This window comes from Salvia hispanica, chromosome 1 (genome assembly GCF_023119035.1).
Source record: "Salvia hispanica cultivar TCC Black 2014 chromosome 1, UniMelb_Shisp_WGS_1.0, whole genome shotgun sequence".
Taxonomy (NCBI): domain Eukaryota; kingdom Viridiplantae; phylum Streptophyta; class Magnoliopsida; order Lamiales; family Lamiaceae; genus Salvia; species Salvia hispanica.
The window spans coordinates 26,881,632-26,899,143 of record NC_062965.1 but is presented as its reverse complement, the minus strand read 5'-3'; the positions used below and the strand labels follow the sequence as shown (position 1 = coordinate 26,899,143).

Here is a 17,512-nt window from a genome sequence, read left to right as displayed (position 1 = left end):
TCACTAAGTATTTACAATATTTACATCATAACTGAGGGTATTGGAAATTCTACCTGGTCAATAAGCACAAACCATATAGAGTTGGCCAGGTGGAATCCCAAACCCCTATCCTACTGACCATTAGACAATATGAAAATGTAGTGGAATTTCTTCCACTACACAGATCTCTGCATTTTCCCTATATATTTTCAGTCTATGCCCATTTACGACAAAAGGTTCAAAATTAGGGATACTCCATGAAATCTCGACCGCTGCATTAGCACGCAGTGCAGTGATAATGTAAGGTCCTGCCCATTTTGACTTGTGTTTCCCAGGCATTAACTTCAGTCTCGACTGGAAGAGTAGTACTTTCTGGCCAACTTGGAGATCCTTGGTCCTCATATTCTTGTCGTGCCACATCTTAGTTTTTTCCTTGTACCACATGGCTGAGTCGAATGACTCCAATCTGAGTTCTTCCAGCTCCTGTAGTTGCAGCTTCTTTTTCTCCTCACAGGCTCTAGCGTCCATGTTACATTGTTGCACTGCCCAGTACGCTCGGTGTTCAATTCCCACTGGTAAGTGACACATCTTCCCAAAGATAATGCGGTACGGGAACATCCCTATAGGCGTCTTGTAGGCCGTTCGATACGCCCACAGAGCATCTTCCAACCTTGTGCTCCAATCCTTCCTAGAAGGGTTGACTGTGTTCTCCAGGATACTCTTTATCTCTCTATTAGAGATCTCCGCTTGCCCATTGGCTTGCGGGTGGTAGGGACTAGATAGGCGGTGATGGACCCCATACTTTTTCATCAAGGCTTCAACGGTATGGTTGCAGAAATGAGTTCCTTGATCGGATATGATTGCCCTTGGTATCCCGAATCGGCTAAATATATGACTCTTGAGGAACTTAGCAACCTCCTTGGATTCACAAGTGCTCGTGGCCTTGGCTTTGTTTCACTTTGATACATAGTCGACTTCCACCAGGATGTAGGAATTCCCGTAAGATGAAGGGAAAGGACCCATGAAATCCATGCCTCAAACGTCAAATATTTCACAAACAGTCACTGGGACTTGTGGTATTCATCTCTTGCGGAGATCCCACTGGTTAGTTGGCAACGGTCATAGCTTTTGCAAAACTCGTATGCATCTCTGTTTAAAGTTGGCCTGTAGAACCCGTTGTCCAGTACCTTCCTCACGGTTTTCCTAGGTCTAAAGTGCCCTCCACATGCCAAGGAGTGGCAGTGCATCAGTACATCTCGTTGCTCCCAGTCAGGAACACACCTTCTTATCACTTGGTTGGCTCCTGCCTTCCATAAGTATGGATCGTCCCAGAAATAATACTTTGCTTCACTTTTTATCTTCATCCTCTGAGCCTTTGTAGTTGGCTAAGTCCGCAAACCAGGGCTCTTGCCCCACCTTCTCTTTAGCCTTGGCCGTGACATCCTGGCCAGTAAGCTTCATTACCTCTTCCCAATCAATTTTCCTTGCAGAAAAAATAACTTCACACAAGTGCTCTTCCGGGAATCGATCTTGCACATCCTCATTGTTCCCTTCTTGCACTATCCTGCTCAAATGGTCTGCTACCTTGTTCTCGATTCCCTTCTTGTCTTCTACCTCCCAATCAAATTCTTGTAGTAGGAGCACCCATCGGATCAGTCGGGGTTTCGACTCCTTCTTTGCAATGAGATACTTGATAGCCGCATGGTCAGTATTGCCTGAACTTCTCGAATGAGTAAACAACAACCAACATTTCTTTCTCGGTGGTGTCATAATTCCGTTGGGCTTGATTTAAGCTCTTTGACGCATAGAAAATCACATACCTCTTCCGTTCAATCTTCTAACTCAGTACGGCTCCTACTACGTAGTCACTCGCATCGCACATCACCTCAAAGGGGTGATCCCAGTTAGGAGCTTGGATGATTGGTGCAGATATCAACTTCTCCTTGAGAAGATTAAACACAGCCTTACAATTATCGTCGAAGATGAATTCCACCTCATTCTGAAGGAGCCTGGTAAGAGGTTGGGCTATATTAGCAAAGTCCTTGATAAATCTTCGATAAAATCCAGCGTGCCCCAGAAAACCACTTATTCCCTTCTAATCAGTGGGGAAGGGTAGTTTGGATATGACATCCACCTTGGCTTGATCCACCTGGATCCCTCTTTCTGACACCATGTGCCCTAAGACGATTCCTTCTGTAACCATAAAACCAGATTCCTTGCTTGACATCTCTCTAGCACTACATCCAAATGTTGCAAGCACGAGTCGAAAGAGTCTCCGTAGACCGTGAAATCATCCACAAAGATCTCTATGCAATCTTCTATCAAATCTGAGAATATGCTCAGCATGCATCGTTGGAATGTACCTAGGGCGTTGCATAAGCCGAAGGGCATGCGTCGGCACGCATAGGTTCCAAACGGGCAGGTGAAAGTGGTTTTATCTTGGTCCTCGGGGTTCACGTAAATTTGGAAATAGCCGCTGTACCCGTCCAAAAAACAGAAGTACTTCCTCCCACCCAGTCGCTCCAGCATTTGATCGATGAATGGCAGGGGGAAGTGGTCCTTCCTAGTTGCTGTGTTCAGCTTGCGGTAGTCTATACACATTCTCACCCTTGTGACCAGTCTAGTGGGCACTAGCTCATTCCTCTCATTCTTAACTACCTGGATTCCGGATTTCTTGGGGGCCATATGGATCGGACTGACCCATTCACTATCAGGCACCGAGTATATAATGCCTAGTGATACACTCGGATTTTGCACTATTTTAAGGCCATTATTTGGTCCGTTTTTTATGTCAAAGTCACTCTACACGTCCATTATTTGTGTACTTTGTCTATTTTGGTATTTTGACGTGTTTTGTGAGAAATGTGCATAATTGAGCCGAAAAAGGGAGCCAAAAAGCAAAGTCTGGAAATCTGGAGTTAGACGGCGACCGGCGACCGCCGCGGAGTTGTACGGCGCCCGACGGGCAGAGCAATGTAATGGTCTGCCTCAGAAAAATATGCTTGGAAGAGAAGTCTCGCCCGGCGACCGCCAGAAGCCATGCGGCAGTCCGCCGCCGGAAGAACAGACTCTCTGGACTCCAACACGGCGACCGCCGGCCCGCCAGAGAAAGGCGGAGAATCTGAGATGCCCTAGATTTGCTCCATGATTTACCATATTTTGAAGATCTTTTCTTTCTACAACAAGGAATGGCTTTCCCCTATAAATAAGACCTCAAGCTTCATCAAAAATAGAGAGCTTCTACTTGCAAAATAATTCATAGAGATCAAAAGTTAGAGTACTTCACTTGTGCAAGGAGTTAGAGAAGGATTTCAAGAACATCAAGAACGACAAGGATTCAACTTACGGGTTTTATTTGCTTTAGTTTTATGTTCCAATTGTCTTCACTTCAATCTATGTGTTTAGCTTATTTCATTATGTGTAACTAAACTCATAGGATTCTAGGGATGTGTTAGTAACGACTTTTGTTATACAATTTCTTTTTCTATTTAATATCCGTTTTGTTTTTACTTTGTTTCTTCCCTAAGTAATTCTGATGGTGCATGATTGAGTGACACAATCGTGTATGATTTAATATAACTTGCTTCATAACAGTGAGAGAACTCTAGCGAGTTAGATCCACTTAGTAGACGCTACAGTTAGCTTTCCTTAAAACGACACTGTTAATTAAGAGTTACGACTTTTCAAAGGTCTTAGGAGCTATTTGGAGTTATGTGTTAGGATTGACAACCCTAATATTGAAATCAACGTCTGCATCGCATGAGCATAAGCTAGGCGACTCGTCTTATCAAAGTAATAACTGTGCTAGAGTATTGTAGTTTGGAATTTGTATAACCATAACTGTGAACGCACATCCCTGGGATTCCCTTATCTCTATCGACTGTCTCTGTGTTTTTCTTGCATTTAGTTGTTAATTGTTTTCAAATATTTTCTGTTTTCAAAAGCTTTCAAAATCTCTTGATCTTCCAGATAGTAATTGGGTTCTAGTAGAGGATAGACACTTTGTGTTTGCCTTTCCCGTGTTCGATATCCGGTACTGACCTTTAGCTATACTATATATACTATGTATACTTGCAGGTTTATTTAGTGCTAAAAAATAGTGCATCACATAGCGAGAGCAACTTTAAGATTTCCTTCAGTATATCCTCGCGCATGTTGGGGTTCACCTTCCTCTGCGAATCTCGATGTGCCTTGGCTCCTTCCTCCAATCTAATATGGTGCATGCAGACATCTGTGCATACACATCTAAAGCTTGGAGTTTCTCCTGCAATAACTCGGTCTCAAGAAAATCTTGGACTAGGGGGTCAATAACATCAACATAGCATAGATTTTCAGAATCTTAGCTGTAAAAAACAAATTTTTTACCATTAAAGTCAATGCATATTGTCCCTTCAGCCATATCAACTATCGTCTTAGCTGTTCTTAAAAACGGTCTTCCTAGTAATATCCCGCTAGACTCCCTAGCTTCTGGTTCACTCATCTTAATCACAAAAAAATCAGCAGGATAAGTAAAATCTTGTATTCTGACCAATACGTTTTCTAACACACCCTCAGGATTTATACACAATCTAACAACTAGTTGGATTAATACCCTAGTGTTTGACAACTCTACCCCCTTCAACCGATTATAAATGGATAAGGGCATAACATTGATAGATGTTCCTAGATCACACATTGCATGTTCGATTTGACATCTCCAATTGTTATGGGTAAAGTAAACATACCTGGGTCGGCTCTCTTGGGTGGTAGCTTCTCTTGCACAATAGCCGATGCTATCCCTTCCACCATGATTTTTCCATCCACATGGGCTTTTCCTGCTATGAAATCCTTGATAAACTTTTGATAAACTTCCCCAGCGGGGATAGTCTCACGGCTTGGAGGAATGGTATGGTAACATCCAGCTTCCCAAAGATTGATAGGAAATCCACAGGATTTTCCTTCTTCCTCTTTTTAACAAACCGATAAGGAAACGGTTTCTCCCCCTTAGCTTCTTCAGCAGGCTTTTTCGGATTCTCCTTGGGTGCCTCCTGGGTTCGAGGCTCCAGTATGGGCACGACTCCTTCATGATGCTCGTTCTCAGGCGGTGCTTCTTCCATTCTCCTTTCTCCAGTAGTTTCTTCGTCTAGAAAGAACGGATCCTCCATCTGAGGTAGAGGCCTCTTGAGTTCTTCCACTAAGACGGTGTAGCTCACCACCCTTACTCCACTAGACTCTCCAATCGGTTTTCTGAGTTGAGGTTCATTATAGGCTGTCCCGGACCGCAGTGTGATTTTACTCACATTTGTCTTTTCAGGTACATGGACTGTAGATGGGATTTTCCCTGAGTTCCCTTTCATTTCACCCACCGAGTTCGTGAGTTGGGCTAACTACCTGTTCATCATATCCATGTTTGCTCTATGCTCCTTCTGGGCACTTTGCATCCCCTGCACTACTACATTATTCGACTGCAAATCACTCTTGATACTCTGCTGTGCAGCGAGCATTTCTCCCATCATATCTTCCATAAACCTCCTTGACCTGTTGGGGTAATGAGACTGATTGGACCCTTGGTGTTGGTTGTACTGGGGGAGGGGGTGGTTCTGCTGGTGAGTTCTGGAAATTTGGTTGGTTTTGGTTCGGTGGGTATTGGTTATACTGGGCAGGAGGGTTGTACTGGTCTTGGTTGTTTTGGTTCTGGTTGTGGCCTTGAAACTGATTTTGGTTTTGGTTGTGGGACTGGTTTTGGTTCCGGTAGTTTTGGTAGTTCCGCTGATGGGGTGGCACATAAACAGGGTTCGGGTTTTGGTTTTGAGGGTTTTGGGTCTGAGGTTGTTGGTTCCTTCCTGCCCAGTTAGACTGATGGTCAGGATTCTTTGGGGCACGGTTGAAATTTTGGTTCTGGTGGGGTTGGGTTGATTCTAACCTTGATTTTGGTTCTGATTTTGATTTCCATCTCCCCATCGGAAATTTTGGCCATGGTACGTCTCTCTGCATCCCCGGAATCCAATTCCCATTAAAATTGTAGTACCCTGTGGCATTGGCTTGTTCCACATCAGGCTGGTCATTTGGTTGATCATATGGCAGCTCTGGAGCCTCGTTGCCACCAGTTGGAGAAGATTGCGCTTAGCAACTCTTTCATTTCTTCCATTTTGAGATCCATCATCTCTTTCTGGTCAGTAGCCGAAGCACTTGCTGCTCTCTCTCTACTGTACCCGTCCCTTGCGTTGTCGTACGTCTTTTTCGCATTCAGTAGTTTGCGTAGGACCTTCTTGGCTTCACTGACCCTCAACTGTGTGAAGTCACTTCCGGATGATGAATTCGCCAGATCCTTCGTCTCTTTGTTCATTCCTTCATAGAAGGTGTGGTGCACCTCTATTTCCTTCATGCGATGGTTCGTGCATAACTCCAGAAGACTCATGTACTTCTCCCAGTACTCGCTCAGGGTCTCATCGTACTCTTGCCTTATACATGATATTTTCCTCTTCAGTGCGCTTATCTTTGAAGAAGGGAAAAACTCAGCTAGGAAAGCTGACTTGAAATCGGCCCACGTGTTGATGGAGTCGGCTGGCAGGCGCATAAACCAGGTGTTGGCCTCTCCCTTTAGGACAAACGGTAGGGCTTTCAATCTGTAGTCATCCTCGCTTGCTCCTGCTGGTCTCCTCTGCTGGTCTCAATCTGTAGTCGGCTGGCAGGCGCATTAAGGAACTCGTAGGGTCCCTCGTAACTCTTCCCACAGTATGTTGGTGACCACTATGGCTTGCGGGGTATCTCCACCGGCATGCACAGTTAGCGTTGCGAGCTCTGGATCGTCCTCAACTTGATCAGCAATTCTCACTGGTGCTCTTACTGGTTGGAGTGGAAGCTCCAGGAGTTGGTCTCCGTCTTCTTTCCCCTCGTCACTACTCGTGCTTAGGTCAGACAATGCTGTCGACAGGCCAGAACGAGTGGTTACGAGTATCGTTCCTCGGGGAAGTATCCTTGGTCTCCACTGGCCAGGAGCCGAGCTACTTCTCATAAAGTGAAATAAAAAGAAAAGGAAAAATTATAAACAATATATACACCAAAATATCACACACAATAACAGATATGAACACCATCCATCCCCGAAAACGGCGCCATTTTGATAGTACTCAGGATTACGGGTCTCGTGTTGTGTTAATTTAAGAGAGGTGCGTCCAACTGATCAGGATGAAAGTCCCAACCCTGCTGAGTCGTTGGCACGACGACCGGAACTTGGTGTATCAAACAAATTCCTCAACCCACTTCTACTGGTTAGTATAGTGGAGGTAAGGGTTGAATCCCACAGAGATGGACACGTTCAGATAATCGCGGTGATAATCTGGGAAGGTTTTGGTTAGTTACCACGCGTTGGGTTGAGATTCTACCTAGACGGAAATTAAAGATGGTACTCTACTGACTAGTGGGCGTTAAAGTGGTTGTATACGTGAAAGTAGGGGACAAGGTATCTTATAGACATGTGGAAAGTAGACAGTTACTAAATGAGAAAACTTAAACAGCAGGGTATATTTGGTGGCTGGGTGACTACTCTGACAGGTCTGGAGGGTACAACTAAAAAGTAAAAGAGAAAAGCGAAAAATTATTAAAAAACAAAAGTGGTCCAAAGCAGAAGTAGATTGTGATGTTTTCTTCCTCAACAAGTATTAACAGAAATTACATGAACTCAAACTCTATGGATGAACTCAGATCAATAAATTGACAATGAACACATATACCTCTCATGTTTCAAACTGAAATTTCAATGAGCATTGTTAGATTTGATCAAAGATGCCTGCAATTCAGTATAGAAATGCGTCTATGTAATCCTTCGGTATTTCGCTCCTAGAACTTGATAGCTCATTAAGAAATATTTGATCAAAGATGCCTGCAATTCATAATCAAGAATCTTTTTCAGTATGTGTACACAACCACTATTTTTAAGCCAACAATGGCTATTTTTAAAAATCTTTATTACTTTGTGTTTATTTTTATTTTTACAACAGCAAAAAAGTTAAGTATTTTGATTTATTATTAATTTACTCTAATTAGAATTGATTTCTTTGTTTTACCTATACAAACAAGTATTCCTTCTGTGTTCATTGCTTGTTGAATTTTCAAAGAAATCACGCCAACTACTGGCTTTAATAACATGCCAGAAGGTAAGATAATGATATGTCCCCCCTTTATTATTACCTTCTGTCATGCCACTGTGCTTCTTCTAGTTCGAACTGGCTACTTGGCAATCACCAATATTAGCTGAAAAGATGAAATCATCAACATCTGAGAATCTCTGCCGTTGATTTTCACTTGCTGAACTCAACTCAGCCACCGGAGATTTCAGCGAGGAGCATGTTATTGGAAAGGGTGGTTTCGGTAAAGTCTACAAAGGCTTCATTAATAACGAGTCTATTGTTGTGTCCATAAAGCGCCGGCTAGCATCCGATCCCCGCCAAGGGCAGGCGGAGTTTGCATCGGAGATTGAAGCACTAAGTAAGTTCTGACATCGTTATCTAGTATCTCTGATTGGGAAAAGATGATTCTTGTTTATGACTACATGTCTAATGGAACGCTAGCAGATAACCTCCACAAGCTATCTAGTAATAGCAACGGCAGCTCAACTCTCTCGTGGAATGAACGACTTAAGATATGTATTGGAGCGGGGCGAGGCTTGGACTATCTTCACTCGAGTTGCTCTAGCATACACCGTGATGTCAAACCTACTAACATCCTTTTAGATCAAAATTTCGTAGCTAAGGTTTCGGATTTTGGGTTGGCCAAATATTTAGGGTATGATATCTTACACAGCCATGTCTTGACATATGTTAAGGGTTCATTCGGGTATTTTGACCCAAGGTATTTTACCACGGGTATACTTACAAAGGGAAGTGACACTTATGCATTTGGGATAATATTATTAGAGGTATTAAGTGGGAGACCAGCTGTTGAAGGAAGGCTTGCAGAGGATGAGGTGTGTATGAGCATATGGGCTAAAGAAAATATTCGAAATGGAAAAGCTGATCAGATTGTAGCTTCAAATTTGAAGGGTGAAATCTCAGAAGATTTCCTTAAGACATATATTGGGGTTGTTAAAAGAAGTTTGCATGTTGATCCGAATGAGTCGAGTTGTGGCACAGCTGGAGTTAGCCCTTGAACAACAGGAGAGGAAAGGGGCGACAACACAAAGATTAAGAATTTGGCCATTTTGGAATAGAGATATACCATCTGGTAAATGTGAATTTTTTCTGTGTACATACTTTACAAATACTGGATGTTGAAGTTGTGATGAGTGATCCGATATTCTTTGTGGTTGTTATGGTGACACAGGTTCAACAGAAAAGGATCGAAATGAGGTTAAAGTTGATAAGCTGCCAAAGGCCATCCCTGCCACTGCCATGAAAGGAGATGTCCCTTTCATTCTATTTGGTGAAACAGAGTTCAGTGAAACATGGAGCCGTTTTGATTATTCTAATGGATCAGAAGAGTCCTGAAAAATGGAGAGGATGCATCAATTGAAACGATCCTCTACATGCCAAAGCATGAATTTATAGCAAAGGTTTTGAATCGCTATATTATATATTGCCTTGTCTGGATGAAAAAAGTTTATTATTAGGGAATGTCTAATGTTGCTGTAACACATGGTTTTGTAGGTTTCAAAACCATTCTCTTCTCTGAAGCATGAGAACTTGGTCGAACTAGTTGTTTACAATTCGTATGGCCTTGAGATGGTCTTGGCATATGATCATTTTGCTCCACGGGGGTCCCTACACGACATACTTCATGAACTTCGAGGCATAGGCTCAATCTGAAAACCATATCCGGCTTATCATGGTCCCAAAGAACCCACATCTCTCTTGATGTCGCAAGGGGATTATGCTACATTTATGATAAGGGATTATTCCATGGCAACATTAGATCCAGGAATGTTTTACTTTGTGACGATGGAACTGCTAAGATAATAGATCCTTTTCTATGGACTCAACTTCCCGATTGTGAGGCATGGTTCTATGTGGATGAGTTGGATATTAACGCTCAGGGAAATGATGTTTACAACTTTGGTAAGATTCTCCTCGAGCTCTTGGCAGGTAGTAGTTTATTACTAGGTGATAACACACGACGAGCATATGGGTATGCAGCACAACAACTTCTTTCTGAATTTTATAGTGTCGTTTATGTTACATGTGTGATGTTGTTAAATAATATGACACCAGGCATTACGACAGCTGAATTCGAACAAGATACACGAGATTTTGGATGATATAATAAAAGGATACTACCAGCCCGAGGCTGTTAAGAAGGTAAATAACTTGTTTGTCTGATAAGTCTCTTGCATTTGATTTCATGATTCTGATGATTTATTTTATAAACAGATGGCTCAAATTGCTCAATGGTGCCTTCAAGATCAAGGTTATTTTCTTCCAGACATGGGTGATGTTGTACGACATCTCGAGGTGTGCCTTAGCTTAACCGAATCACAACACTCTCAGAGCTGAAATCAACTGAGATTGATTGCATCTTATTATGCATAAAAAGCAGGGGAGCTGAAGAAAGACGCCACCTAAAGTTTTCTTCTTGTAGAAATGTTATTGTGCTCAATACAGTAGAAAAGTTTTCTCCTCTCTATCTCAGCGAGCAACGCCTCATTTTGCTTCGCATCCTCCAGTCGCAAAGCCTCATTTTGCTTCTCCAAGTCCTCGCGCACCTCAATAGTTACTTTCTCCCGCATTGCTTGTACCTGCCGCTGAACCTCTTCCGCGCTAACACCAAATGAGCCACCAGCGGACGAACGACTAGCATTAGGGAAATAGATGCTTGTTGTCTGTCCTACTCCATAAATTTGTTTTCTCTTGTTTAGCTTCCCAAACAGCTCAAAGTAAATGTCATCATATTCTGGATGTTGACCCGTAATTCATCTGCCCTTGCACTAACTTTCTCCTTTAAACAAGCAAAGACATATTAATAAGTATTCTAAATTAGCAAACAAATCAGTTTAGAAAGTAAGTCTAATTCTATCCATCAAATTCTACTCCTATTTAATATCTCATCTACACTTAAGAGGCTAACTTACGGCAATTAGCAGAGCACCAATCTCATCCATCTGTTGGTATTTGATGCATCAATTACAAATATTTGCTACCAAAAAAAATTAGTACAGCAATTACAAACTGAGTTAACAAAACTGAGTTACAATGTGTTGGTATTGATGCAAGTTAAAATTGGAGTGTGTTTAGTTATTCCTATCAATTTCTTCAGACAGTTCACAGTAGACATGAAAGAGTCATCTTCTAACTCCAATTTAAGCAAAATCAGGCAGAGTTGAAACCTCAATATCAGTACCCCTCTTTTGGCAACACATTTAAGTTCTGACTTTTCCTAACTTCAACATATTCCAAATAGTAGCATTAGACAATAGCATCATAACCTTACCACTGCCTATCTGTCCGGTTACCACTGTCAAGAATTATCACAAAGAATTATTCACTCCTTCACCACTGCCTTGGTTTTTCAAAAACTGCTCACATAGAATCAACTATAGAAGCAAGGCAATTTCCATTTTCTTCAGTTAAACATTTTCTTCCACTCGCAAAACTGTCAGTGGAAAATGATTAAATTTCCATTTTACATGAAAAATATTTGCTAGCACATGCATGTGCTCGCAAACAGAAGGAAATTTGACTAGTGAGTAAACATTTGGTAGCATAAGATGCTCACAATTTTGCTAGCACATAGTAGTTGTTGAAATTGAAAATAAAATGTACTTAGTTAGGTTTATTAGTTAGTTTTTTTGTTCTTTTACTTAGCCTATATATAAGGCTTCTTATTGTAATTTGTTGCTAGCAATTATTAAAAATGTAGTCAATAAAGTAAATTTCCCCATCTATCTCCTTTCGTTTTCTCTCTTCACCAAACGGTTTCTGCAATTCATAGCAGTTTTCTTTGTTCTCTTCAATGGAGATTTCTCCGTCTATTCTGAATCTCCAATTTTAACATGGTATCAGAGCGCAAATCCGTTGCGCGCCTCTGATTACCTCTATCTCCTCTATCCTTTTTGGATTTTCGTTTGCCATTTTCTCATAGAGCTAGGGTTTGTGTTTTTGAATCGTGAGAAATTTCTGCTGATTGTTCCGGGAGAGTTCTTCAGGCTAGATAAGATGTTTTCTGCCATAGTTCTTCCGCTTCAGGTGTTTTCTCAGTTCAAATCTCTTTGTTTTTGTTCAATTCCGATTTTAATCGGTTCTATCTCATATCAATCTCTTTTTTTGGTTCTATTCACCGATTATCGGTTGAATTCGTCTCTATTGTTTGTGAATCTTTGTATTCCGTTTCCGATCTGTGAATCGGTTTCTATTCTCTTTGAGATCTGTGAATCTCAAGTTTGTTCATTGGATTTGTATGATCCAAGTTTCTATCTCTCCGATTAAAATCGGTTGAGTGTTTCGGTTTGAGAATATGTTTTCTCGAATTTGTTGTTGAATCTGAATATGTTTTCAGATTTATCTCTGGTTTTCCGATTGTATGTCGGATGTTTGTTTTGTTGTTCACCTATTGTTCGGTTGGATTTGTTTCAAGCCTGGTTTGAGGCTGATAGTTGTGGACTGCCGCTGGAGTCAATTGTATGTGGACTTGTGAATTGGGGGATTAGAAGTTGTTGTATGGTTTTTGTGGTGATCTTGGATGTACTCGATGCTAGTGAATGTTTTGAGGCATCAAGGTTTTACCATAATTCCAGCTGCAATTGAAGTTACTGGAGGAGCTGATCTTCAATTTGGTGAAGAAGAATATGTGAAGCTTACTCATACTCCGCCGTGTCTGGTGCTGAGGGGGAGTGAGATCATTTTAGTTTTTCTGCATTTGGTGGAGTGGAGATTTTTATGTTGCATATGTAGTTGTTGCAGCAACTCCAATTCCAGCAAAGTGATGGCTTGCAATTGATCAAGTTGGATCTTCCCTTGCAATTGAATAACCTTTTTCTTCAATCTCTTGTCTATGATTGAAGCCTGGTTTGTTGTTGTTTGTTCTATGTGAGGAAAGGCTATCCTATGCTTCGATGTGGTGTTGATGCGTTGTTGTTCGTAGTTGCCGTGTCAAACCACAGAAGTTGCTCCTGGTCTTTCACTAGCAATTGGAAGTAATTTGAGAAGTTGCTGAGATGATGATTGTTAATTAGATGATGATGATGAGGATGTTTTTCACTCAATAGGGAGTTGGTATAGAATTCATTGAGAAGTATGCATTATAGCTGGATGCTCAAGATGGAGGTTCCTTCATCCAATTTCTTCTAGATTTTCAACATGATTCGGTTGAATCTGTTTCTGTATCGAGTCACTGTTTGTCTCTGAGATTGAGAAGTGAGGGTGGTAGGGTTGATGTGCTTGTAAGGAGTGATACTCAGAGCCTCGGCTCAGTTTGATGGCTCTCGGTTGGTGTTTTGGGAGGATATTTGTTTGTATTCTAGGTGAATTTTCCAAGAGTAATGGTGTAGTATTGTGAATTGGTTTTCTGTAGTAGAGATTGATCTAGTTGTTTGGAGTGAGGGTGTTTAAATAATGTGTAAAGGCTGATATTGAATTGAGATTGGCTCAACTCTCTTCACCATTATAACAAGTGATGAGCCTACTCTTGATTGAATGCCATATAAAGATCTGTGAAGCTGTAGAGAAATGGTGAATTTTTGGTAGTGATGCTCAAGCAGGGAGATGGTTCTGGATTGAGCAATTACTGTTTTTTTGTTGTGGTAGGGATTGGAAGTTGCAATGGCCTGTCAATTTTCATGAATTTATATCTACACCTACTGCTCAGTTAGGATTGTGAAGTAATTCAAATTTGTTCAAGCATGGTAGCCTAAAGTAGATTCTTTCCGAGCAGCCTAACAACCTTTGTTGATGAGATGATGATGAAGTTGTTTTTCTGCTAAGAGGGAGTTGATATCAAATTTGGCAGTTCAAGTTTTTCAGCTAAGTTGTGTTCATGTATTGCTACACAAATAAATCCATAGAAGTTGCTCCTGCTGATGGTTGTTCACTAGCTTATCAAGAGCAGTTGGAGAGAGTTTGGGAAGAACTGATATAGCATCAGTCAGCAGCATCATGAGTGGAATTTCCTGTTTGTAGTTTCTTAGTTTGGTGCTTCTTTCCAAGATGGTAGCATTTGTTTGTGCTTCCATCTTGAGGGGGAGTGTTGAAATTGAAAATAAAATGTACTTAGTTAGGTTTATTAGTTAGTTTTTTTGTTCTTTTACTTAGCCTATATATAAGGCTTCTTATTGTAATTTGTTGCAAGCAATTATTAAAAATGTAGTCAATAAAGTAAATTTCCCCTTCTATCTCCTTTCGTTTTCTCTCTTCACCAAACGGTTTCTGCAATTCATAGCAGTTTTCTTTATTCTCTTTAATGGAGATTTCTCCGTCTATTCTGAATCTCCAATTTTAACAATAGTGCTCGCTATACCACTCAATATTTCGAAAAATGATATTTGTTTCGGTTTATGCTCACAAATGTGCTCGAAAATATTTCGTAATTTGCGAGCACAACCTTGTGCTAGCAAATAACCCTTTTTTTGGAGTGCTACTTACACACACAATACACACAGTAACTAAATACACATATGCGCCACACATAATAACACACTCACAGACTCACTACACACACATACCAGTGTGTGATACCTACTGACACCTGCTGGTATCTACCTCCAGCAACTAGCCGAGGGCTTCGAGGTTGCAAGAGGAAAAACGAAAACTAGAGCTGGGGTTTGGAAAAGTTGATCGGAGAAATAAATGTTAGTTTCTAGAATTAAGAGATGCCCGGGCGTAATACAACCCAAAAGAAAGAATACAAAGGAATAAACTGAAATTGAATTACAAGGAGAATTCAAAACAGTAAAACCGTAAAAGTATTTAGCCGAGTCAAGGAGTCCTCTTTCCGCAAGACGAAATACACCCCGGTAGTGCTCTCAGATTGACGTTTTCTCCCCAAAGATAAAACGGCTACGTCTCTGGTGAAGCAGCACCGCTATCGGCAAAGCTCCAGCGAACTGGATGGAGGGGATGGTAGAACTTCGACAGAAAGACAATGCAGAGATATGGTTGTGAATGTTTTGATGTTTGGAATGCATGGAATGGCTAGCATATTTATAGGTTCGGTCCACTGTAGGGTCCACAACAGGGGGTCAACAACCATGATGGCTGTCATCATTGCGAGACTGAAACGGTCGGCGGTTACGAGGCATTACGAGAGCTGAGAGGTTGTCTAGGTTCATCCAAGGACAAGGACAAGGGCGTGCGGTGGCGGCGCGCGCGTGTGGGCTCTACAACCCATCTTAGTCCACTAGAATTATTACATGTAATAATCCTTCTTATTAAATACTTGATTAATAAGCTTGTTACTTTCAATGTGGGATAATTAACTCTCTTAATTAATCTCATAGCTTCTCTCATAGCTCATTTAATTAGTTTGCAATTTTGCACAACTTTAATCCATTATTTCTCACTCACCGGGAATCGGATTTAAGAAAATGAATATACCATGGTTATCTAATCTAAACGTAGATCGACGCTATATCATTTAATTTCACAAAATTAAATGTCTCATTAAAATTATAATTGGTCAAAATCCTTTGACCGGGCATAGATTCCAACAATCCCCTACATGAATGGAAATAGCCAAATGCATATGCATGCAAACACAAGCTCAACTCTCGGGAGGTATATAAATGTAAGGATAGGTAGTTTTTAGCTTTGAACCACCTATAGTCAACGCCATCGGATACACAAGCGGCCTAGTAGCGCGATGGTTTGAACTATTCCTCCACGGCGTGCAACGAGACAATGGTGTTAACACTTAAACACCTCAACCTCATTCGTTCTCACGTTTTGTATCCTTTGCAGCCTTGGACACCACTTTGGATTCATAAGTGTGTAATTTGAAGCGGCCACACTTCACACTTACACAGGTGATTCCTATTCGAGTATCTTGTCCTACTCGCTCTCCTTAAGAACTCAATCTCCTCGAGATCCTTAGAAATTATTAAAAGTCATACACTTAGCCTCACCACAAGTCAAGTTTTCCAACACTCTATTGCTCTCTAGGGAATGGATATGGATGAGTGTTTCACACGAACTCTCATAGCTTAGTTTTCCCATTGAACCAAGTTCTTGGGATCTCCAGTCATCATGGTTGGGTTACCACTATGACAATTCTTTAGTTTGTGGATTTCAAACTCATACCCTCTAGCAACTTATTCATTTGATCACGGATTAACAATTTGGTTAGCAGATCCACTAGATTATCTATGGACTTCACATAGTCAATTGTAATCACACCTGTTGTGATCAAATGTTTCACGGTATTATATCATCGACGAATATGTCGAGACTTACCGTTATAGAATCCATTGTTTTCCCTTCCGATAGTCGCTTGGCTATAACAGTGAATCAACACTTAAGGCACTTGCTTAGACCAACCTGGAATATCTTCAAGGAAGTTCTTAAGCCACTCGGCTTCTTCCCCAAATTTATCTAAAGCTATGAATTCTGATTCCATGGTTGATCGGGCTATACATGTCTATCCCATGGATTTCCATGAGACAACACCACTCCAATAGTAAATACGTATCCACTTGTTGAAAGTGAGTCTTTATTGTTGGTTATCTAATTTGCATCACAATACCCTTCAAGTACCGGGGGTATCTTGAAAAGTGTAGCCCATTATTTTGAGTATGTTTTAAATATCTCAAAAACCTTACTTGAGCTCTCCAATGCTCTTTGCTTGGATTACTCGAATAACGACTCAACTTGTTCACGGCACAAGCAATGTCCGGTCGAATGCAATTAGTCAAATACATAATGCACCCAGTGACCCGTGCATAATTTCTTGTGCAACGGGTTCGCCTTTGTTTTTGCTCAAGTGAACGTCGAGTTCAATTGTAGTATTAACCGGCGCGCCATCATATGTCTTGAATTTCTTCAATATTTTCTCAACATAGTGAGATTGGGTTAACGTGATCCCATCAGATGTTCTTAGAATTTTCATTCCAAGAATTACATCGGCTAGACCCATGTCTTTCATGTCAAAGTTTCTTTTTAACATGACTTTCGTCTCGTTAATCACTTGAGTGTTACTACCCATGATTAACATGTCATCAACGTAAATACACACTATAACATATCCGTTATCATTGTTCTTAATATAGACACATTTGTCACATTCGTTGATTTTGAACCCATTTGATAACATCGCATTATCAAATTTCAAGTTTCATTGCAACGGCGCTTGTTTCAATCCATATAGGGACTTTACCAGTTCGCATACCTTATTCTCTTGTCCAGGTACTGCAAACCCTTCGGGTTGTTCCATATACATTTCATCTTCTAATTCACCATTTTGAAACGCAGTCTTGACATCCATTTGATGAATCTCAAGATTGTGCAGTGCAGTAATCACGAGAAGCACTCGGATAGATGTAATACTCATTACAGGTGAATAGGTACGAAGAAGTCATGTCCTTCCTTTTGTTTAAAACCCTTTACCACCAGTCGGGCTTTATATTTATCCACCGTTC

General features: G+C 41.0%; 1 protein-coding gene and 1 pseudogene across 1 annotated transcript; both read left to right on the top strand.

Moving 5' to 3' along the window:
* Positions 1-8,255: 8,255 nt before the first annotated feature.
* On the top strand, positions 8,256-10,860 carry LOC125192759 (annotated as a pseudogene).
* Positions 9,238-10,445, top strand: LOC125192750 (receptor-like cytoplasmic kinase 1). Its single transcript, XM_048090386.1, has 6 exons — positions 9,238-9,305; positions 9,433-9,508; positions 9,603-9,712; positions 9,868-10,033; positions 10,164-10,250; positions 10,323-10,445. Exons 1-6 carry the CDS (start codon positions 9,238-9,240, stop codon positions 10,443-10,445), a joined length of 630 nt encoding a protein of 209 aa, XP_047946343.1.
* Positions 10,861-17,512: the final 6,652 nt, after the last annotated feature.

What these genes read in the sequence shown, in the direction of transcription:
- LOC125192750 (XM_048090386.1), top strand. Translation starts at nt 9,238, where the DNA reads ATGAGTGATCCGATATTCTTTGTGGTTGTTATGGTGACACAGGTTCAA. An exon ending in GATCATTTTGCTCCACGGGG is followed by an intron (nt 9,713 to 9,867) that starts GTCCCTACACGA and finishes TGGCAACATTAG; the next exon opens with ATCCAGGAATGTTTTACTTT. An exon ending in AGCCCGAGGCTGTTAAGAAG is followed by an intron (nt 10,251 to 10,322) that starts GTAAATAACTTG and finishes TTTTATAAACAG; the next exon opens with ATGGCTCAAATTGCTCAATG.